We start from the raw sequence: 25,514 nt of genomic DNA, 5'->3' as shown, positions 1-25,514 counted from the left end.
TCTCCCATTATGGGGCAGCTACTGGCATACGTCAGCAGGCTGTATTGGCTATGAAGTGTTTGGGCGACAATAGACACACCGCGGAAGTTCTGTCCGAGTTCTTGCAGCAAGAAACGCAGTCGTGGCTGGGCACTGTAGATCTTGAGGCAGGCAAGGTAGTGAGTGATAACGGAAGGAATTTCATGGCTGCCATCTCCCTTTCCCAACTGAAACACATTCCTTGCCTGGCTCACACCTTAAACCTGGTGGTGCAGTGCTTCCTGAAAAGTTATCCGGGGTTATCCGACCTGCTCCTCAAAGTGCGTGGACTTTGCGCACATATCCGCCGTTCGCCTGTACACTCCAGCCGTATGCAGACCTATCAGCGTTCTTTGAACCTTCCCCAGCATCGCCTAATCATAGACGTTGCAACAAGGTGGAACTCAACACTGCACATGCTTCAGAGACTGTGCGAACAGAGGCGGGCTGTTATGTTTTTGTGGGAGGATACACATACACGGGCAGGCAGTAGGATGGCAGACATGGAGTTGTCAGGTGTGCAGTGGTCGAAGATTCAAGACATGTGTCAAGTCCTTCAGTGTTTTGAGGAATGCACACGGCTGGTTAGTGCAGACAACGCCATAATAAGCATGAGCATCCCCCTAATGCGTCTGCTGATGCAAAGTTTGACGCACATAAAGGATCAGGCGTCTGCACCAGAGGAAGAGGAAAGCCTTGATGACAGTCAGCGATTGTCTGGTCAGGGCAGTGTACATGACGAGGTACCGGGCGAAGAGGAGGTGGAGGATGAGGAGGATGATGGGGATGAGTATATTTTTAATGAGGAAGCTTTCCCGGGGGCACGGGAAATTGGTGGCGTGGCAAGGCCGGGTTCTGGTTTTTTGAGGGACACAAGTGACGTAGATTTGCCTGCAACTGCCCCTCAACCAAGCACAACCGCAGATTTGACAACGGGAACTTTGGCCCACATGGCGGATTATGCCTTGCGTATCCTCAAAAGGGACACACGCATTACAAAAATGATGAACGATGACGATTACTGGTTGGCCTGCCTCCTTGATCCTCGCTATAAAGGCAAATTGCAAAATATTATGCCACATGAGAACTTGGAACTAATATTAGCAACAAAACAATCAACTCTTGTTGACCGTTTGCTTCTGGCATTCCCTGCACACAGCGCCCGTGATCGTTCTCACACGAGCTCCAGGGGCCAGCAGACCAGAGGTGTTAGAGGGGCAGAAATCAGAAGTGGCGTTGGACAGAGGGGTTTTCTGACCAGGTTGTGGAGTGATTTTTCTATGACCGCAGACAGGACAGGTACTGCAGCATCAATTCAAAGTGACAGGAGACAACATTTGTCCAGTATGGTTACAAACTATTTTTCATCCCTTATCGACGTTCTCCCTCAACCGTCATTCCCATTTGATTACTGGGCATCCAAATTAGACACCTGGCCAGAATTGGCAGAATATGCATTGCAGGAGCTTGCTTGCCCGGCAGCTAGTGTCCTATCAGAAAGAGTATTCAGTGCTGCAGGTTCAATACTAACAGAAAAAAGGACTCGTCTGGCTACCCAAAATGTAGATGATCTAACCTTCATTAAAATGAACCACAACTGGATTTCAAAATCTTTTGCCCCACCCTGCCCGGCTGACACCTAGCTTTCCTATGAAAAGGTCTTGCCTGTGGACTATTCTGAATGACTTTTCCAATCTCGTAATTTTCTTCACCTGATTGTCCAGCATACGACATGTTTCCACCTCACGAAATGGCCAAACTCCCCACACGGGGCCGTGCTATCGCCACTTTGCGCTTGGACCCTTGAGAGTGCTGTTTGTCTGAAGAGGTGGGTGTGGCCGCTTTTGGTCGACGGCACTGCCACTGGGTCCCTCATAGTACAATAAAGTGTCTCTGGCGGTGGTGGTGCGCACCCAACGTCAGACACACCGTTGTAATATGAGGGGCCCTGTGCCTGTACCGCCGGCCACAAGACAGTTCCCCCCCCCAGCTCAAACAGTGCTCTACCACTAGCAAAATTATCTCTCACAGCTTCACCAATGTGTAGTCTAGCCGCTGACATCGTTCAATGCCTGGCACTGACAATACCATTGTTTTGACATTTTTGTTATGTTAGGCCTTCGAAGCCTGTCTGCGGTCCCTTCTTTCTACAACTACTACACTGACCAGGCCACTGCTGGCCGTGTTACCCTGGAACCAATTTAAAAGTGCCTACAGTCAGCCCAATTTTGTTATGTTAGGCCTTCGAAGACTGTCTGCCGTCACTCCTTCCACTAGACTTCCACTGACCATACACTGCTGCCCATGTACCCCTGGAACCAATTTAAAGTGCCTACAGCCAGCCCAATTTTGTTATGTTAGGCCTTCGAAGCCTGTCTGCGGTCACTCCTTCCACTAGACTTCCACTGACCAGACCACTGCTGCCCGTGTACCCCTGGAACCAATTTAAAAGTGCCTACAGCCATGTGTTATTATTTTAGGCCTTCGATGCCTGTCTGCGGTCACTCCTTCCACTAGGCCTCCACTGACCACACCACTGCTGCCCGTGTACCCCTGGAACCAATTTAAAATTGCCTACAGCCAGCCCAATTTTTTTATTTTAGGCCTTCGATGCCTGTCTGCGGTCCATTCTTTCAACTACTACTACACTGACCAGGTCACTGCTGCCCGTGTACCCCTGGAACCAATTTAAAATTGCCTACAGCCAGCCCAATTTTTTTATTTTAGGCCTTCGATGCCTGTCTGCGGTCCATTCTTTCAACTACTACTACACTGACCAGGTCACTGCTGCCCGTGTACCCCTGGAACCAATTTAAAATTGCCTACAGCCAGCCCAATTTTTTTATTTTAGGCCTTCGATGCCTGTCTGCGGTCCATTCTTTCAACTACTACTACACTGACCAGGTCACTGCTGCCCGTGTACCCCTGGAACCAATTTAAAATTGCCTACAGCCATGTGTTATTATTTTAGGCCTTCGATGCCTGTCTGCGGTCACTCCTTCCACTAGGCCTCCACTGACCACACCACTGCTGCCCGTGTACCCCTGGAACCAATTTAAAATTGCCTACAGCCAGCCCAATTTTTTTATTTTAGGCCTTCGATGCCTGTCTGCGGTCCATTCTTTCAACTACTACTACACTGACCAGGTCACTGCTGCCCGTGTACCCCTGGAACCAATTTAAAATTGCCTACAGCCAGCCCAATTTTTTTATTTTAGGCCTTCGATGCCTGTCTGCGGTCCATTCTTTCAACTACTACTACACTGACCAGGTCACTGCTGCCCGTGTACCCCTGGAACCAATTTAAAAGTGCCTACAGCCAGCCCAAGTTTGTTATGTTAGGCCTTCGATGCCTGTCTGCGGTCCATTCTTTCAACTACTACTACACTGACCAGGTCACTGCTGCCCGTGTACCCCTGGAACCAATTTAAAATTGCCTACAGCCAGCCCAATTTTTTTATTTTAGGCCTTCGATGCCTGTCTGCGGTCCATTCTTTCAACTACTACTACACTGACCAGGTCACTGCTGCCCGTGTACCCCTGGAACCAATTTAAAATTGCCTACAGCCATGTGTTATTATTTTAGGCCTTCGATGCCTGTCTGCGGTCACTCCTTCCACTAGGCCTCCACTGACCACACCACTGCTGCCCGTGTACCCCTGGAACCAATTTAAAATTGCCTACAGCCAGCCCAATTTTTTTATTTTAGGCCTTCGATGCCTGTCTGCGGTCCATTCTTTCAACTACTACTACACTGACCAGGTCACTGCTGCCCGTGTACCCCTGGAACCAATTTAAAATTGCCTACAGCCAGCCCAATTTTTTTATTTTAGGCCTTCGATGCCTGTCTGCGGTCCATTCTTTCAACTACTACTACACTGACCAGGTCACTGCTGCCCGTGTACCCCTGGAACCAATTTAAAATTGCCTACAGCCAGCCCAATTTTTTTATTTTAGGCCTTCGATGCCTGTCTGCGGTCCATTCTTTCAACTACTACTACACTGACCAGGTCACTGCTGCCCGTGTACCCCTGGAACCAATTTAAAATTGCCTACAGCCAGCCCAATTTTTTTATTTTAGGCCTTCGATGCCTGTCTGCGGTCCATTCTTTCAACTACTACTACACTGACCAGGTCACTGCTGCCCGTGTACCCCTGGAACCAATTTAAAATTGCCTACAGCCAGCCCAATTTTTTTATTTTAGGCCTTCGATGCCTGTCTGCGGTCCATTCTTTCAACTACTACTACACTGACCAGGTCACTGCTGCCCGTGTACCCCTGGAACCAATTTAAAATTGCCTACAGCCAGCCCAATTTTTTTATTTTAGGCCTTCGATGCCTGTCTGCGGTCCATTCTTTCAACTACTACTACACTGACCAGGTCACTGCTGCCCGTGTACCCCTGGAACCAATTTAAAATTGCCTACAGCCATGTGTTATTATTTTAGGCCTTCGATGCCTGTCTGCGGTCACTCCTTCCACTAGGCCTCCACTGACCACACCACTGCTGTCCGTGTACCCCTGGAACCAATTTAAAATTGCCTACAGCCATGTGTTATTATTTTAGGCCTTCGATGCCTGTCTGCGGTCACTCCTTCCACTAGGCCTCCACTGACCACACCACTGCTGTCCGTGTACCCCTGGAACCAATTTAAAATTGCCTACAGCCATGTGTTATTATTTTAGGCCTTCGATGCCTGTCTGCGGTCCATTCTTTCAACTACTACTACACTGACCAGGGCACTGCTGGCCGTGTACCCCTGGAACCAATTTAAAATTGCCTACAGCCAGCCCAATTTTTTTATTTTAGGCCTTCGATGCCTGTCTGCGGTCCATTCTTTCAACTACTACTACACTGACCAGGTCACTGCTGCCCGTGTACCCCTGGAACCAATTTAAAATTGCCTACAGCCATGTGTTATTATTTTAGGCCTTCGATGCCTGTCTGCGGTCACTCCTTCCACTAGGCCTCCACTGACCACACCACTGCTGTCCGTGTACCCCTGGAACCAATTTAAAATTGCCTACAGCCATGTGTTATTATTTTAGGCCTTCGATGCCTGTCTGCGGTCACTCCTTCCACTAGGCCTCCACTGACCACACCACTGCTGTCCGTGTACCCCTGGAACCAATTTAAAATTGCCTACAGCCATGTGTTATTATTTTAGGCCTTCGATGCCTGTCTGCGGTCCATTCTTTCAACTACTACTACACTGACCAGGGCACTGCTGGCCGTGTACCCCTGGAACCAATTTAAAATTGCCTACAGCCAGCCCAATTTTTTTATTTTAGGCCTTCGATGCCTGTCTGCGGTCCATTCTTTCAACTACTACTACACTGACCAGGTCACTGCTGCCCGTGTACCCCTGGAACCAATTTAAAATTGCCTACAGCCATGTGTTATTATTTTAGGCCTTCGATGCCTGTCTGCGGTCACTCCTTCCACTAGGCCTCCACTGACCACACCACTGCTGTCCGTGTACCCCTGGAACCAATTTAAAATTGCCTACAGCCATGTGTTATTATTTTAGGCCTTCGATGCCTGTCTGCGGTCACTCCTTCCACTAGGCCTCCACTGACCACACCACTGCTGTCCGTGTACCCCTGGAACCAATTTAAAATTGCCTACAGCCATGTGTTATTATTTTAGGCCTTCGATGCCTGTCTGCGGTCACTCCTTCCACTAGACTTCCACTGACCAGACCACTGCTGCCCGTGTACCCCTGGAACCAATTTAAAAGTGCCTACAGCCAGCCCAAGTTTGTTATGTTAGGCCTTCGATGCCTGTCTGCGGTCACTCCTTCCACTAGGCCTCCACTGACCACACCACTGCTGTCCGTGTACCCCTGGAACCAATTTAAAATTGCCTACAGCCATGTGTTATTATTTTAGGCCTTCGATGCCTGTCTGCGGTCACTCCTTCCACTAGGCCTCCACTGACCACACCACTGCTGTCCGTGTACCCCTGGAACCAATTTAAAATTGCCTACAGCCATGTGTTATTATTTTAGGCCTTCGATGCCTGTCTGCGGTCCATTCTTTCAACTACTACTACACTGACCAGGGCACTGCTGGCCGTGTACCCCTGGAACCAATTTAAAATTGCCTACAGCCAGCCCAATTTTTTTATTTTAGGCCTTCGATGCCTGTCTGCGGTCCATTCTTTCAACTACTACTACACTGACCAGGTCACTGCTGCCCGTGTACCCCTGGAACCAATTTAAAATTGCCTACAGCCATGTGTTATTATTTTAGGCCTTCGATGCCTGTCTGCGGTCACTCCTTCCACTAGGCCTCCACTGACCACACCACTGCTGTCCGTGTACCCCTGGAACCAATTTAAAATTGCCTACAGCCATGTGTTATTATTTTAGGCCTTCGATGCCTGTCTGCGGTCACTCCTTCCACTAGGCCTCCACTGACCACACCACTGCTGTCCGTGTACCCCTGGAACCAATTTAAAATTGCCTACAGCCATGTGTTATTATTTTAGGCCTTCGATGCCTGTCTGCGGTCCATTCTTTCAACTACTACTACACTGACCAGGGCACTGCTGGCCGTGTACCCCTGGAACCAATTTAAAATTGCCTACAGCCAGCCCAATTTTTTTATTTTAGGCCTTCGATGCCTGTCTGCGGTCCATTCTTTCAACTACTACTACACTGACCAGGTCACTGCTGCCCGTGTACCCCTGGAACCAATTTAAAATTGCCTACAGCCATGTGTTATTATTGTAGGCCTTCGATGCCTGTCTGCGGTCACTCCTTCCACTAGGCCTCCACTGACCACACCACTGCTGTCCGTGTACCCCTGGAACCAATTTAAAATTGCCTACAGCCATGTGTTATTATTTTAGGCCTTCGATGCCTGTCTGCGGTCACTCCTTCCACTAGGCCTCCACTGACCACACCACTGCTGTCCGTGTACCCCTGGAACCAATTTAAAATTGCCTACAGCCATGTGTTATTATTTTAGGCCTTCGATGCCTGTCTGCGGTCCATTCTTTCAACTACTACTACACTGACCAGGGCACTGCTGGCCGTGTACCCCTGGAACCAATTTAAAATTGCCTACAGCCAGCCCAATTTTTTTATTTTAGGCCTTCGATGCCTGTCTGCGGTCCATTCTTTCAACTACTACTACACTGACCAGGTCACTGCTGCCCGTGTACCCCTGGAACCAATTTAAAATTGCCTACAGCCATGTGTTATTATTTTAGGCCTTCGATGCCTGTCTGCGGTCACTCCTTCCACTAGGCCTCCACTGACCACACCACTGCTGTCCGTGTACCCCTGGAACCAATTTAAAATTGCCTACAGCCATGTGTTATTATTTTAGGCCTTCGATGCCTGTCTGCGGTCACTCCTTCCACTAGGCCTCCACTGACCACACCACTGCTGTCCGTGTACCCCTGGAACCAATTTAAAATTGCCTACAGCCATGTGTTATTATTTTAGGCCTTCGATGCCTGTCTGCGGTCACTCCTTCCACTAGACTTCCACTGACCAGACCACTGCTGCCCGTGTACCCCTGGAACCAATTTAAAAGTGCCTACAGCCAGCCCAAGTTTGTTATGTTAGGCCTTCGATGCCTGTCTGCGGTCACTCCTTCCACTAGGCCTCCACTGACCACACCACTGCTGTCCGTGTACCCCTGGAACCAATTTAAAATTGCCTACAGCCATGTGTTATTATTTTAGGCCTTCGATGCCTGTCTGCGGTCCATTCTTTCAACTACTACTACACTGACCAGGGCACTGCTGGCCGTGTACCCCTGGAACCAACATCAGAAAATATAAAAATAAGTATTTTGCTTATAAAAAAGAAAATACTGGTGAGATATCAAATGCAGACATTTTAACATTAAAAACAAACACACAACTCTAATCTGGTACAGTACTAAAAATGGCCACCAGCTACAATTACTTTCTCCTGCAAGTAGTTAACTGAAAGTTTTTTTAAATTGAAAACACACATATGGCATCCACCGAGTGTTGTCCTGTCGCGTCTTCTTTATATTATTGCCGAGAAGATGCAAAATAATGAAAATAATAAAATCATTAATTACCAAAATAATAGAGAAAGTCAACACCACATTGCAAATAAACATTCATTCCAAATAAAGAAGCAGGGCGCGTCCGAGGGTGAGTATATACCTAATAAGAATATAATCACCCTCGGACGCGCAATGCTTATTTCCAACAGCCTTCCTTCCTAAGAATCAGCCCTTCCGTCGTGTAGAGAGACGTTGTGTTACACTACAAGGTGTTCCCCAGGTTGCCTTTCCTGAGCTTCGATCTTCCGGCTCTCGTTTAGTAGTTCTTGGAAACTACTCTGCATTAGGCCTTCAAATTGGGTATGGGGTGTAGAGAGATGGTGTGTTCCACTCCAAGGTGTTCCCCAGGTTGCCTTTCCTGAGCTTCGATCTTCCGGCTCTCGTTTAGTAGTTGTTGGAAACTACGCTGCATTAGGCCTTCAAATTGGGTATGGGGTGTAGCGAGAGGGTGTGTTACACTCCAAGGTGTTCCCCAGGTTGCCTTTCCTGAGCTTCGATCTTCCGGCTCTCGTTTAGTAGTTCTTGGAAACTACACTGCATTAGGCCTTCAAATTGGGTATGGGGTGTAGAGAGAGGGTGTGTTACACTCTAAGGTGTTCCCCAGGTTTCCTTGCCATTGCTTCGGTCTTCCGACTCTCGTTTAGTAGTTGTAGAAAAGTACACTGCATTAGGCCATACAAAATGGGTATGGGGTGGAGAGAGATGGTGTGTTACACTCCAAGGTGTTCCCCAGGTTGCCTTTCCTGAGCTTCTATCTTCAGGCTCTCATTAAATTGTGGTTAAATGGAACAACTGCATTTGGCGTACTAGTTGGTTTGGGGCCTACTATCGGTGTCTGCCACTCCTTGCTGTTCTCCTCCACTGAACAAAGCTGTGCCGCCTGTTTACTACGGTTGCCAATTTTGAACTGCATTTCGACTACTTACTGATTTGGCCCTACTCTCTGTGTCAGCCTCTCATTCCAGTTGTCCTCCACTGCAATGCCCCCTGGTTATTCCTGTGTTACCAATTTTGAACTGCATTTAGCCCACTTTCTTCTTTGGGCCTATATCTGTGTTTCCACTTCATCGTGCCCATTGCCCAGCCAGTGATAGATGAGTCTGCTGGTACATTGACCCATAACGCAACATTCCCCGTGCACGCTACACAACAACATTGTGACCCTGCTGAAAGTCAGGTTGCTCTTCCCGCATACCATACCACCTTACACGGGGACAAAGAGGAAGGTGCAGATGAAAGTGCAGGTTCCTTCATCAGGTGGGGGGAGGAATACTAGTTGGCGACGTCACTGGCACAGGGCCTCTCATAGTACGCAAAAGTGTTGCTGCCGGTGGGAGGCGCCCCCGCCGTGCAAACACACCGCTGTACTTTGAGGGGCCCTGTGCCAGTGCCAATGCCAACGAGTGGGCCCCCCCTGCTTGCTCAGGTTCACAGCACTTGCAAAGTTGAAATACTTACCTCTCCCTGCTCCACTGCCGTGACGTGGTCCAGATTTCCTGGGCCCACTAATTACTTGAACCAGCCCTACCCCCCACAACTTTAGCCAAATGACCCCCAATTTCAAATGCCTTCCAATTATTATAAGGTAAATTACGCTTGACAAGCTTCATTAAGAAGAATGGATGGTTTTGACATTAAAATGGCCACTCTAGGTGTTTTCCTGGCCCCCACTCACTGCCGACTATGCTGCCCCATTGACTTGCATTGGGTTTCGTGTTTCGGTCGATCCCGACTTTACGTCATAATCGGCCGATTTCACTCGACCCGACTTTGGACATAGTCGGGTTTCGCAAAACCCGGCTCGACTCTAAAAAGGTCAAGGTCGCTCAACTCTAGTGACAAGATTTCATGAAGCCTCCGATGACTACATGACCGTTATAATGTGCGATATCTACGGCTCCTCTCCAACCCAATCCACACTAATATTTTAGATAAATGAAAGGCTCCAGTCCAGAAATGGTTAACTGACGCAACTATTTAGGGGAGCCATACTGGAGTGTTTCTGAAACACTATGGGATCGCAGCTGATTCTTTTTGTGACAAAAAAAAATATTTCCCTGCCCGTTTTTAAACAAATGTCTCAGGGTGTCCTGTCTGGATATTCTCTTTTGCCTCCTCCCCTGCCCGGGAGCTGTGGTATGACCAGACAATGTCCCTGTACGGTCAGACACAGCCATTACACAGGACACAGCAGGGGCACATCTAGAAGATTATCTCAGCACAGGAACATTTTTTTTTTACAACAGATCAAATTGTAGAAGTTACAAGAGCTAGTGATTAAAATTAACTTAAATCCCCTGTAAAGGCAGCCCAGCGGTAGTAATGTTCCTGCAGATATCTCATGCGGTATACTCCGAATACGCAATATTCAATGAAATGCCATTCAAGTCACTGTACAGGAGAAATATACAGTCACTGCATCCTTAAGCGGCCATAAAACGCATCACCAACCTGACTTTAGCCTTTAGACAAAGAGACCGCACTATTTAGATGAAGCAGTGACAATGTAAGCCGCCATGCCAAAGGTCCAATTTCCCCGGCCGTCATTCGTCCATAAACACGAGGCAGAACCACTCCGGTAAGTATGCTCAGGATGAACGGCTCAATGAGCCGGCAACCAAATAATAATGTTTTCTGATTATCATACAATGTCACTCCTGCCGCAGTATCTGCTTTTTTATGGAGACCCGGAGCTTTGTATGAGACAGATTCACGGCTCCCATCAGGATTGCTCTGGCAGGTGAGCAAAATAAATGTGTACTCTTTACAGCTAAATTATCTTTATTGGGCATGGATGTTAATGCTGCATCATCTGTCAGAAGTGGCAATGGCAATCCTCTAAGGCACTGTTCTTACTTGTTTAAGTAGCATCTCTAGTATCCATTGGAGATCCTGCGAGTCGGAGCTTCTCCTCTGTTCTCTCAGGATCTTGTTTAGGAAACTTATCACATCTGCCAGGAGCTTCTCATCTTCCGCACACGCTGGCTGAACCAGCAGAAACCTACAGAGGGAAAAGAACAAACATTAACCTTTCTTCTGCTTGGGGCAAAGGAAGCTTTGACGGCAAACTAAAATCTGTACTTATGTACTTAATGCAAAAAAGTCATGTTTAGGCTTGTGTATGTAAGCCAGAATTTCTATAATCATGAGGCATCCTCATTCATACGGGTATAGAGATTAGTCCCGCTATACATGCGCTCTAAAAAGTAATGGCTGTCTGCGCGTCTCCTGATGTAAACAGGGAATGTGCAGCCACAATAAGCAAATGCTGTGGGGACCGAGCGGGCACAAACGCCGAGGGGACCGAGCGGGCACAAACGCCGCGGGGACCGAGCGGGCACAAACGCCGCGGGGACCGAGCGGGCACAAACGCCGCGGGGACCGAGCGGGCACAAACGCCGCGGGGACCGAGCGGGCACAAACGCCGCGGGAACCGAGCGAGCACAAACGCAGCAGGGACCGACTACAAAGCAACAGAGCCATAAGCGACTTTCACATAATCGATGTGTGCTCATCATGCACAAGCTTTGTGACAGCATTCCTGATATTTTGTGGACTGGGGAGCTCAGACATATTAGATATTCCCGGCGCATATTGTCTATTTAGAAAGCAAGGAGTCAGTGATAGATCTAAAAAGATGTGCAGAGCCAGCCATACAGTGTCCGCTCTAAGAAGAACTGACTACAGGGGTCCCAAACATTTAGGGTCTCAGGCAATGAACATCTTATTAGAAGAGCTAACATCACCGATCCCATCAAACAGAGGAGCACATAGATATTCTATAATACCGGCACATATCGGCTCTCTAGATCTGGGGAATAATGCAGCATGCACTCATGGCATCCAGCACAGCACGATCAGACAGGAAGAAAGATGGAGAGAGATTACCATTAATCTGGCATCATTGAATATTTTGGAAAATCAGTTGGTCACTGAAAAGTATAGAGAATTCACTTGTAAAGAAAGAAACCCTTAAAGGGGTTTCACCAATAAACAGTGCCCTATATGTGTAAATGGATGTTATATGTCCGCTTCCCCTACTATCTGTATCCGCTGTATATAAAGTGGCAGAGTCGCCATGAGGGTGCCTTTCACAGCTGCCCACCTATATGAATCTGTGCCGTAAAGCCCTACATTTTTCTTGCGGTAAGTACTGCAATAGAGGAAATGTCATTGCTTCCTGCAGCGATAATTGGGATATGCCACAGGTTACTTCTCAGAACGGCGCTATATAAGAAACACACAATATATACTTATGGGGATTTCGGAATTGCTCATCTCTGCTCACGATCCCTTCTGGTCTCATTAAGCTGCACATTATTTTCAGTATCAGGGAATCTATCGCTATGGATTAAGAATTGCTGGCCGTGGTCTATACTTTTGCGTTCTGCAGATATACGTCCAGTATATTATACACATACAGTACTGTGAAAAAGATACAAGCAGATGATTAAAAAGATGGTTCAGTGTAAACAGGCTGCCGATCACCTGATGATCGTGCAAAACACGCATTCATGGGGTTAAATCTTTTATGTCAGCCTATGCGCACTGAGCGATCTAGTCTAGATGACTTTGGTCTGCCTGTTCAATCTAACGATCCCTGAGTGGTACAAATTTACCGATGAGTGGTCGGATCATGCCACCAGTCAGTGTAAACGGACCCTTAAAGAGAGCAATTATTTGCTATGTAACCAGAGTGCAGCATCATGTAGGGGAAATAGATCACTTCGTTTACTGGGTGCAGCAATCATTGTTCGTAATAATAATATTTATTTTTATATAGCACCAACATATTCCGCAGTGCTTTAGTTTTGCACACATTATCATCTCTGTCCCAGATGGGGCTCACAATCTAATTTCCCTATCATTATATCTTTGGAATGTGGGAGGAAACCCACGCAAACACGGTGAGAACATACAAACTCCTGGCAGGGGTTGTCCTTGGTGGGGTTTGAACCCAGGACATCAGGGCTGCAAGTCTGCAGTGTTAACCATTGAGCCACCGTGCTGCCCATTGTTTCTGCAGTGCAGATGTAGCAGTGCTGAAAAAAACGATCTGTGGACAACTGCGCCGGCACCATTGATTGGCAGTTTTCTGTGCACACTGTGCCTTGGGAGACAGCTGCTGAGCCGTGGTGGGCACAGAATTGCAGGGCTAGGGGGCATGTGACAGCTAGTCCAGCAGTGAAACTCCTGCAGATAAAACATATACGGTAATTTTATTTAACCTACAGCAAACTGCCTAGTAAATAACACATCCCTGGAATCAGGATTTCTGCCCCTGCTTTATGGTGCTCACATTACGCAACAAAATGCTGCTGAGAGAATCCTTTTATTAGTATTTTGAAAATTGATAAAAATAAATCAAGAGAATGGAAAACATAGAAATCTAAATCAATATTTGGTGTGAACACTGTATCAAAAGCATCAATGTTTCCAGGTACACTTGCACACCGTTTATGAAGGCACTTGGCAGGGTGGTGATTCCAAACATCTCGGTGAACTAACCACTGATCTTCTATGGATGTAGATTTGTGCAAATCATTGTCTCTTCAGGCAAGCCAAACCAGACTTGATGTTGAAATCAGGGCTCTATGGCGGCCATTCGATCACTTCCACGAGTCCCAGTTCTTCTTTTCGCTGATGGTAGTCCTTAGTGACATTGGCTGTATGTTTAGGGACATTGTTCTGCTGTAGAATAAATCAGATGCCTCACTGGTGGTACTGAATGATACTTAAGCATCTACCTGTATTTCGCAGTATAAAGGACACCATTAATCCTGACCATATACCAAACTCCATTTGATGAAATGGGGCCACAAACTTACAAGGAACTTCCACCATGATTTACGGTTGAATGCAGACAGACACTCATAACTGTCCGGCTCTCCACTCCTTTGGCAAATAAACTGCCTTCACGTACGGCCCAAATAATTCACATTTTGCTTCATCAGCCCAGAGCATCAGCTGTAACTTTTCTGCACCTCAGTTTCTATAGTTTCCATGAATAGTTGAGCCGCTCGGCTTTGTTTTTGTGGCAAAGGTATGGCTTTTGATTGCAATTCTTCCATGCAGGCCACAGTTGATGGGTGTTGTTGGGTCCAATTGGCTGCTGCCAGTTCTGAGCTGATGGCCCTGCAAGACATTTTCCGATTTCGAAGGGAAGCAACCATAAGTCTTATCTGATGAACATGGTGTCCTTGGGTGACCTATGCGGTTACAGTCTTCAACGTTCCCAATTTTTTTGGTGTCCACAATGCTCAATACTGGCAAATACTTATCCATCAGGAAATACCATCAGGCAGGTGTCTTCAAATGTATTCTGAAACAAGACAATGACCTCAACCATAAGGCCAGCGTCATTGAAGGAGGACAAGGAGTCTGGGAATTTATGATTAGAGTTGAGCGAATGTTTCAAAATTTGGTTCGGATTACGGTTGGTGGCGAATATTGTTTTTGCAATATTCGCTGAACACAGCCGAACGTAACTGGAGTCAATGGGCGTAGAAATTAAAGAGCATGATCGGAACATCAAACATAAATTTGGCACAAATATGGCAAATTCATATTTGGCAACCGAATCCGAACATATTCGCTCAACTCTACTTATGATATGGCCTCTCCACAGAGCCCTATTTTCAACATCTTTATATGACAGAACCTACAGCTACAGAAGATGTGTGGTTAGCTCTCCAAGATGTTTGGAACAACCTCCCTTCCGAATTTGTTCAAAATCTGTGTACAAAGTACCTTGAAGAATAGGTGCTGTGATACTGTTTGACGGCTACGGATGATCACACCAAATATTAATTTGATTTCGCTTTTCATTCACTTTACATTTTGGTAAATTAATAAAAATAAACAACTGTTTTTTTTAAATCATTTTCATTTTGCAGCATTTTTTCCACACTTGTTTAAAACTCTCGCAATGTGTATAAACATATTATACACACACACATTAGACTTCCATTATATATGTACATCCATAAAAGAAATATTTGTGATTCCTGAGTGCCTGAATAAATACTGCGGAAGGTAAGAAGCCGCTTGCACGAGCCACTTTAATCATCACGCGTGTGTGTGCATATTTTATGCAGACATTAGAAATTGTGCAGTGAATCTCACCTGCTTAACGCCGTATGCCAAGGCAAACACTTCAAGGAAGACATGTTATAGTCAGTCAGGCAGTTGAGAACCAGTCTGTCATTTAGGAGATAAAAATTCATCCTAGCAACAGCAGAACGAACTTCCCCATGAGACACAGCCCGAGTGATAGAACTCAGGCAATCTTGCAGTCCACTGGTTGAGTGTGTCATCCTCAATGTCAGGACTTCTTCAGGGGATAACTTTAATGCATCTGAAAAACTTGGGAGAGGAGAAAAAAAAAAAAAAGTCAGAGCTGGAAACGTTCTACACGCAGGTACAGCAAAAAAAAAATCTAGCTGACACAAGGACCTGCCTGTAATAATAATATCTAATGGTGACCTTGGGCCATCAGCCAGCTGCATCCGCACCGTGTGCCTGTTCTACATGCATCTGTACAGTCCGCATTGTGGCGTCATAGAGCAGAGGGCAGTAATATATCTGACAGCTCTGCTTGATTTTTTTTATCTTCAGAAAAGATTTTAATGAAAAAACCTCTTTGTTATTAGGCTCTGCTCACAAATGCGTTCTGCTCCTTTAGATTTGCTGTTTTAACGGGCAAAGCAGAGAAGCATTAAAAAGGGAAAAAAACATCAATTATAAATCAATGGAAAAATCACGAAAACCCCGCAGAATCCCTCAGGAAGCTCCTTCTAACAGTGGCAGTCAGACATACAGAATTTCATCAACTGACGGGGGGTGAAGTGGTACAGGGGTTCGCTGTGGTCCCTGTGTAAAATTACAATAATTAAAGATACATATCTTGAGCTTAAAAATATCATGTACTTTGCCTCATTCATCACTCTGCAGGAGCAGAGTCCAGGTGTCCGTTCTTGCCATTAGGTTAGCATCTGTTTTCTCATATGCAAAATATAAGCAAGCATCTCCTACATATTAAACAGTAAATAAGGAAAGCGATTTATCTGGGGGGGGGGGGGGGGGGGGGTTTGACTGAACCATTCACTTGAAACTAGAGAAAAGAAAAAAAAGGACGTTTCTATTTATTTTTTTCATTGCGCATAATGAGTCGATCAGAATTCCACTGCTGCCACCACATGTAATGGACCTGCAACTCGCCACCCAGCCTGATGTCACTATTACGTCAGACAGATCATCAGCTTGGTGGGTCATAATTAGAGTTGGGCGTATATGTTCGGAATCGGTCGCCGAATCTAAATTTGCCATATTGGTACCCTAATCATGCCAAATTTATGTTTGATGATCATAATCAGAACCAAATTTTGAAAAATGTCCTCAACTCTAGTCATAATTCCTAAATAGCTGGTCCAAGGGTGGCAGTTTTGGCTTTATCAGATCTGGCCGGGCCCCTGCTATGCATTGAGACCAAACACATCTTTGCCATCTGGTTTCTACTAGCTCTTCTATGCATCTCCATACCTCCTTATGGAATAAGGTTTCTAGAAAATTCTTTGGCAGCTTCAGCATGACTATATTGCAAGCAGCATTTGTCCTGCTCTTGACTGATTCAAGATTTGAGATCTATTACTGGCAGCCTTTGAGGCTTGACCCCCTTGTTGAGGTAGGTTTTCTCATACAGCTCCACAATGAAGTGGGTTTTATAATCCCATGCCAGATAGGATACAAACGATTGGCATGCAAGTATATCTCCAATAATCTTCACAGGGTCTACAAAGAAAAAACGGCATAGGAGCGTGCTAACAGGTAATTATGGCCATCAGTTCTATCCTTGAAGAACACAGATATAAGATGTGCGTGAATCACAGATATGTGTATGGTGATTCACCAAAAAAATCCATATCCTTGGACAATCCTTTGCAGGTAGACCTGTTAAAATGTTTTAAAAGGGGATCTGTTAGTAGGATCAACCTTCCTACGCCGTGCATATGAGTATGTAGGTCATTGGAAATTGAATAAAGTGATACCTTGATATCTGAGATCAGAGGTCTTGTTCCAGAAAAATCCACATTTTTCTTCTATTTAAAAGAACTGCTCAGGACTATGGGCCAGACACTGATCTGCAGGAGAATCTGCCTCCAAAGATTATTCAGTGTGAGACAAGTAATGACTGACAGTCTATTCTCCAGATCTACATGTCTCACACGGGTAACTCCCTCTTTCATTCATAATAACCTCTGGAGACAGATTCTCATGCAAATCAGTGTCTGGCCCATAGCCTGGGACAGCTAATCTAACATATAAAGCGGAATGTGTGTAGGTGTGTGTGTGTGTGTGTGTGTGTGTGTGTGTGTGTGCGTGTGTGTGTGTGTGTGTGTATGTCCGGGATTGGCATCCTCACTGTCGCAGATACAGCTACAAAATTTTGCACAGTCACACGTCTGGACCCCGAGAGCGTCATAGGCTATGTTGTGAGGTGAAATTTTAACCCCGCGCGTTCCAATTCACCAAACAATTTTGCCCCTATCTACATAATGGGGAAAAAGTGAAAGGAAAAGTGTTGGAGGCAAATTGACAGCTGCCAGATGTGAACAAGGGGGACTTAAAGAATGAGAGCGATGGCGCCAAAGAGTATATACCATACAGTTGCTAAGGTGGGGTCCCGACATGGGATACTCACCACACACGGGGATATGAACACGCACACAAAATGCGCCACACACTACCACGTGCTTGAACACATATTACCCTCAGCACACATTTCACCACACATACACCAACCTCGCCACATAAAAGTCGAAACACAAAAGTCGCCGCTCAAAACTCGCCACGCGCAAAACTCGCCACATGCAAAAACTAGGCTCACGCAAAACTCGCCACAAGTGCGAAACTCACCTCATGGAAAACTCGCCACACGCAAAACTTGCACACGCGCAAAAATTTCCACATACACAAAAGTTGCAACACATGCAAAAGTTGCCTCACACAAAACTTGCACATACTCAAAAGGCACCACACATAAAACTCGCCACGCGCAAAACTCGCCATGCGCAAAACTTGCTGCACACAACTTGCTACACTAACCTGTCACATGCAACTCGACACAAAAAGTTGCTACACGCATGTTGCCACACAAAACTCATCTCACAAAAGTCGCTACATGCATGTCTCCACACGCAACTCAACACACACAACTTGACAAACGAAACTCGCCCTAAAACACACACAAGTCTGGTATTATCCTTCAAAAAAAAAAATCTGATTAATAAGCAGACAAACCACAAGAGCAACATATGTACCATATAGGAAATACGGCAGCTGACAGTCACATGACCTGTCTATTATGTGTATATGTGAGCTAATATATACTGCCAGGGGGAGGGCTTCCTGTTGGCTGGGGATTTATCAGGCTGCCAATTTAGCTTACAAATACTGAGGTAAAAATACTGAGCAAATAACGTGTGAACGAGGTCTAATACAGGAGGAGATTACACAGGTATATACTATATACAGGGGAGAAGACACACAGGTATATACTATATAGAGGAGGAGATGACATACAGGTATATACTATATACAGGAGGAGATGACATTCAGGTATATGCTATATATAGAAGATGACATACATGTATATACTATATACAGGAGGAGATTACACAGATATATACTATATACAGGGGAGATGACACAGGTATATACTATATATAGAAGGAGATGACATACAGGTATATACTATATATAGGAGATGACATACAGGTATATACTATATACAGGGGAGATGACACACAGCAGGTATATACTATATACAGGGGAGATGACATACAGGTATATACTATATACAGGAGATGACATACAGGTGTATTCTATATATAAGGGAGATGACAAACATGTATATACTGAGGTGAAAATGAGAGGTGTGAGGTGAAAATGAAAAGGTGTGAGTGCAAAATGAGAGGAGTGAGGGAAAATAGTGGAGTGATCGGAAAATGACAGCTGTGAGGTCGAAATGACAAGTGTTAGGGGGGAATGAGAGGAGTGAGGGAGAAAATGAGAGGTGTGAGGGAGAAAATGAGAGATGTGAGGGGGAAAATGAAAGATGTGATTGGGAAAATGAGAGGCGTGATGGGAAAATAAGAGAAGTGAGGTGCTATAACTAACAACAGATATTTACTATGCCCAGGCAACGCCGGGCTCTTCGGCTAGTCTAATATATAAAGCTGAATGTATGTGTGTATGTCCGGGATTGGCATCTGTACCATCGCAGCTACAGTCACAAAATTTTGCACAGTCACACGTCTGGACCCCGAGAGCGTCATAGGCTATGTTGTGAGGCAAAATTTTAACCCCGCGCGTTCCAATTCACCAAACAATTTTCCCCCTATCTACATAATGGGGAAAAAGTGAAAGGAAAAGTGTTGGAGGCAAATTGACAGCTGCCAGATGTGAACAAGGGGGACTTAAAGAGTGAGAGCGATGGCGCCTAAGAGTATATACCGTATAGTTGCTAAGGTGGGGTCCAAATATAGGATACTCATCACACACGGGGATATTAACACACACAAAATGCACCACACACTACCACGTGCTTGAACACATATACTACCCACAGCACACATTTTACCACACATACACCAACCTCGCCACATAGAAGTCGAAACACAAAAGTCGCCGCTCAAAACTCGCCACGTGCAAAACTCGCCACATGCAAAACTAGGCTCACGCAAAACTCGCCACACGTGCAAAACTCACCTCATGGAAAACTCGCCACACGCAAAACTTGCACACGCGGAAAAATCGCCACATGCACAAAAGTTGCAACACATGCAAAAGTTGCCTCACACAAAATTTGCACATACTCAAAACGCACCACACATAAAACTCACCACGCGCAAAACTCGCGATGCGCAAAACTTGCTGCACACAACTTGCTACACTAACCTGTCACATACAACTCGACACACAAAAAGTTGCTACACGCATGTCGCCACACAAAACTTATCTCACAAAAGTTACTATATGCATGTCGCCACATGCAACTCAACACACACAACTTGACACATGAAACTCGCACAAGTCTGGTATTATCCTTCAAAAATAAAAATCTGATTAATAAGCAAACAAACTACAAGAGCAACAAATGTACCATATAGGAAATACGGCAGTTGTTAGTCACATGACCTGTCTATTATGTGTATGTGTGAATTAATATATACAGAAAAGATGACATACAGGTATATACAATATACAGGAGGAGATTACATACAGCAGGTATATACTATTTACAGGGGAGATGACATACAGGTATATACTATATACAGGAGATGACATACAAGTGTATACTATATATAAGGGAGATGACAAACATGTATATACTGAGGGGAAAATGAGAGGTGTGAGGTGAAAATGAAAAGGTGTGAGTGCAAAATGAGAGGAGTGAGGAAAAATAGTGGAGTGATCGGAACATGACAGATGTGAGGTCGAAATGACAAGTGTTAGGGGGAAATGAGAGGAGTGAGGGGGATATATATATATATCATGGATTCCTCCAAAATAAAACATCGGATTGCAGATATCAAGGTATCATCTTATTCTACTTTCTATGACCTGCATACTCATACAGACGGCTTAGAAGGGTTGATCCTACTCGCAGATTCCCTTTAACATTACTGCAACTAAAATCTCCGGAGATAATAAAAAATAAAAATTGTAGAGCACGGTGTAAGTTCCTAAACGCATAAAACGATCAAAAAAGCCAGACAAGTATAATAGTCACTAGGGTGATGTTGAAGTGGTTACTTTCCATCTGTTAGTAATGTACAGTAGGCTGTGGTATGAAGGCAAGGAAGGGCGAAATAAGCATCCCCTGTGAATGTGGCGTTACAGCAGTCGCACAGAAAATTGATAGCATTTCTTTCACTGATACACATGGAAAATCTCAGATGATTTTTGTTAGAAGCTATGAGTCTAGCAATTACCGGTAAGTCAAGGATGGCTCAATAGAATGATCTTCATCTCTATGGTCACTTAAGGTTATTTCAGAACCTCCAGTATCGATCTATCAAAATCACATGATCTAGACTTAACCTTTAGTTAAGTGACAATGCAATGATAAGCTAAAAAAAAAAAAAAATCATATGTGATCAACACACAAAAATTAAAAGATGGGTAAATAAGGTAAAAAAAAATAAGATTGCTTGAAATTAATATACCGTAAGTAAAAATGCTTCTTTATGCAGAGCCTTACTTTTCGTTTTCAACTGGTTCTTTTTCTTGATTTTTCAAAAAGTTATCCATCCCTTGGTTCCAGGACAGGTTCCATGCTATGCGCAGCATATCCGACACTGGCTTCATGGTTATCCACTCTGCGCACAGAGGAGAGGCCATTGTGTACGGACTTACAGCATGATGGGTACTCACGGAGATGGGAAGGTGAAACCTGAAATATAGAAATAGTGGAGAAAGCCCATGGCAGCCGTTAAGAGGGAAATCAGAGTCAGTTTTATTCATGTTCACACTGAGTCTCAGAGGAGCATTGTGGATTGGATCTGCTCAAAATTACTCCTCAAAAACGGCTTTACAACTCTTGGAAAAATCCTTCTATGGGAACATACTTTCCATTTTCGGATCATATTGAGTTTTTTGGTTTAAGAAGTTTTAAAAAGTATATTTCCCACAAATACAGTATTTTTATTTATTAAAGGTGTATTCTTTTATTTTTAGCCAATGTGCTGAGGTTGTATAAAGCGTTTTTTTTCAGGGTGGTAAGCCTTGGGGGCACACAATTCTGCATGAATAGGGTGTAGATCACCTGAAGAGCGTTGATGTCGCCCGTCATGTCATTTGTTTGGCTACATCCTGTATTCTCCTCCCCAAACACTTTGTGAATAAAGCTCGTTCAGGGTTCGCTGAGCTGGATCTTCGTGTTCTTGATACAATTGTGCCTTTGCTACAGTTGTGAGTATAATAAAGTTTATTTAAAGAGACATAGGCTGCCTGCATATAAAATGAACCCCACCGTGTCTTTACATAGTAACATAGTAACATAGTTAGTAAGGCCGAAAAAAGACATTTGTCCATCCAGTTCAGCCTATATTCCATCATAATAAATCCCCAGATCTACGTCCTTCTACAGAACCTAATTGTATGATACAATATTGTTCTGCTCCAGGAAGACATCCAGGCCTCTCTTGAACCCCTCGACTGAGTTCGCCATCACCACCTCCTCAGGCAAGCAATTCCAGATTCTCACTGCCCTAACAGTAAAGAATCCTCTTCTATGTTGGTGGAAAAACGTTCTCTCCTCCAGACGCAAAGAATGCCCCCTTGTGCCCGTCACCTTCCTTGGTATAAACAGATCCTCAGCGAGATATTTGTATTGTCCCCTTATATACTTATACATGGTTATTAGATCGCCCCTCAGTCGTCTTTTTTCTAGACTAAATAATCCTAATTTTGCTAATCTATCTGGGTATTGTAGTTCTCCCATCCCCTTTATTAATTTTGTTGCCCTCCTTTGTACTCTCTCTAGTTCCATTATATCCTTCCTGAGCACCGGTGCCCAAAACTGGACATAGTACTCCATGTGCGGTCTAACTAGGGATTTGTACAGAGGCAGTATAATGCTCTCATCATGTATATTCAGACCTCTTTTAATGCACCCCATGATCCTGTTTGCCTTGGCAGCTGCTGCCTGGCACTGGCTGCTCCAGGTAAGTTTATCATTAACTAGGATCCCCAAGTCCTTCTCCCTGTCAGATTTACCCAGTGGTTTCCCATTCAGTGTGTAATGGTGACATTGATTCCTTCTTCCCATGTGTATAACCTTACATTTATCATTGTTAAACCTCATCTGCCACCTTTCAGCCCAAGTTTCCACCTTATCCAGATCCATCTGTAGTAGAATAATATCTTCTCTTGTATTAACTGCTTTACATAGTTTTGTATCATCTGCAAATATCGATATTTTACTGTGTAAACCTTCTACCAGATCATTAATGAATATGTTGAAGAGAACAGGTCCCAATACTGACCCCTGCGGTACCCCACTGGTCACAGCGACCCAGTTAGAGACTATACCACTTATAACCACCCTCTGCTTTCTATCACTAAGCCAGTTACTAACCCATTTACACACATTTTCCCCCAGACCAAGCATTCTCATTTTGTGTACCAACCTCTTGTGCGGCACGGTATCAAACGCTTTGGAAAAATCGAGATATACCACGTCCAATGACTCACCGTGGTCCAGCCTATAGCTTACCTCTTCATAAAAACTGATTAGATTGGTTTGACAGGAGCGATTTCTCATAAACCCATGCTGATATGGAGTTAAACAGTTATTCTCATTGAGATAATCCAGAATAACATCCCTCAGAAACCCTTCAAATATTTTACCAACAATAGAGGTTAGACTTACTGGCCTATAATTTCCAGGTTCACTTTTAGAGCCCTTTTTGAATATTGGCACCACATTTGCTATGCGCCAATCCTGCGGAACAGACCCTGTCGCTATAGAGTCCCTAAAAATAACAGTCTAACAGTCAAGACCACGACGGCAGCCTTTCTTGACAATTTAAACACTTTCACCAGAATTTCAGTATTTTAAGGGTTAAATGGGCCGGCCGATTAATTTCTCCTACCTGGTGGTTGATGGCACTGACAATAGTCAGTAAGTACGGTATATGTCCAGAAGGGAGGAGCTACCTGCAGCTTCAGCCTTTCTGTACATGTTCAGCCACAGGTTAAACAACTTCATGACGCGGCCAATTTACATTTTTTTCTTCTCTTCTTCCAAGAGCCATAACTTTTTTTTATATATTTTTCTGTTTCTAATTTACCACATAGAATTGCTGTATTTTTTCCCCATTTTCCAGTACACTGACAGTGCATTGGGAACTGTTTTTACTGTGTACATGACGTGGTGCAAATAGTGGCAATGTGATTTTCATAATCAGTACGATTATGGCAATACCCAACAGTTTTTGTTTTTTTTAATTAATTTTAGTGGTGAAATAAAAAAAAAATAGTAAAAAAAAAAAAAACTAACAAACAACAAAAAAAAACAACACTTTTTTTTTTTTCTTATAAATTGTGTCACCACTTTCCGAGACCTGTAACACTTATTTTGTTAGTTGATAGAGCTATTTGATGGTTATTTTTTGCCTGGCAAGACAACATTTTATTGATGCCATGCTGGGATACACTATGATTTGGATCTCTTCTTACAGCAATTTTTGAGGCATTGCCGAGACCATAAAAGCACAATTTGGGTGTTTTCAATTTTTTTTCTATTTACGAACCTGGTTAATTATTTTCATATTTTAATAGATCAGACTTTTTTGGACACGGTGATACCTCGTGTGCATTTTAATTTTATCTCTATTTTTATTAGTGAAACATGGTGTGATTTGAAATTTTTTATATACACTTTGAAAACCTCTTTATTTTTCTCTTTCTACTGCATTTATTTGTCACCTTGGGGGACTTGAACCTGTGATCATCTGATCACTTGTACTTTATACAGAAATACCACAGTATTGCTGCATATGGCAAAAATCACGGTCTACTTTGAAGCCCGGCCACAGGCTGTGCTTCAGGGGAATAAAGGTACCGTCACACATAACGATATCGTTAACGATATCGTTGCTTTTTGTGACGTAGCAACGATATCGTTAAGGAAATCGTTATGTGTGACAGCGACCAACGATCAGGCCCCTGCTGGGAGATCGTTGGTCGCTGAGGAAAGTCCAGAACTTTATTTCGTCGCTGGACTTCCCGCTGACATCGCTGGATCGACGTGTGTGACACCGATCCAGCGATGTCTTCACTGGTAACCAGGGTAAACATCGGGTTACTAAGCGCAGGGCCGCGCTTAGTAACCCGATGTTTACCCTAGTTACAAGCGTAAACGTTAAAAAAAACAAACACTACATACTTACCTTCAGCTGTCTGTCCCCGGCGCTGTGCTTCTCTGCACTCCTCCTGCATCCTGAGTCAGCGTTGGCCAGCCGGAAAGCACAGCGGTGACGTCACCGCTCTGCTTTCCGGCTGACCGGCGCTGACAGTGCAGAGGAAAGCAGAGCGCCGGAGGACAGACAGCTGAAGGTAAGTATGTAGTGTTTGTTTTTTTACCGTTTACGCTGGTAACCATGGTAAACATCGGGTTACTAAGCGCGGCCCTGCGCTTAGTAATCCGATGTTTACCCTGGTTACCGGGGACCTCGGGATCGTTGGTCGCTGGAGAGCTGTCTGTGTGACAGCTCTCCAGCAACCAAACAGCGACGCTGCAGCGATCGACATCGTTGTCGGTATCGCTGCAGCGTCGCTTAGTGTGACGGTACCTTTAGGTAATGACAGGCACAGAGTTCTTCACAGTCCCTGGCTGTCATCGCAACCCATCGGCACGCCACCATCACGACAT

General features: G+C 44.7%; 1 protein-coding gene across 1 annotated transcript in view; it reads right to left on the bottom strand.

Annotated features, from left to right (window-relative positions):
- RTTN (rotatin) overlaps positions 1 to 25,514 on the bottom strand; it is a 327,600-nt gene that overhangs the window by 175,501 nt on the left and 126,585 nt on the right. Inside the window, exons 25-27 of the mRNA XM_069730984.1 lie at positions 21,339 to 21,530; positions 15,200 to 15,439; positions 10,931 to 11,075 (exon numbers count right to left, since the gene is read on the bottom strand). Of these exons, the coding sequence (XP_069587085.1) occupies positions 10,931 to 11,075; positions 15,200 to 15,439; positions 21,339 to 21,530 (577 nt within the window). The remainder of the gene's footprint in view (positions 1 to 10,930; positions 11,076 to 15,199; positions 15,440 to 21,338; positions 21,531 to 25,514) is intronic.

The sequence above is a fragment of the Ranitomeya imitator genome, chromosome 6 (genome assembly GCF_032444005.1).
Source record: "Ranitomeya imitator isolate aRanImi1 chromosome 6, aRanImi1.pri, whole genome shotgun sequence".
Classification (NCBI taxonomy): Eukaryota; Metazoa; Chordata; class Amphibia; order Anura; family Dendrobatidae; genus Ranitomeya; species Ranitomeya imitator.
Note: the sequence above shows the minus strand (reverse complement) of the source record. Positions and strands in the feature narration are given on the sequence as shown.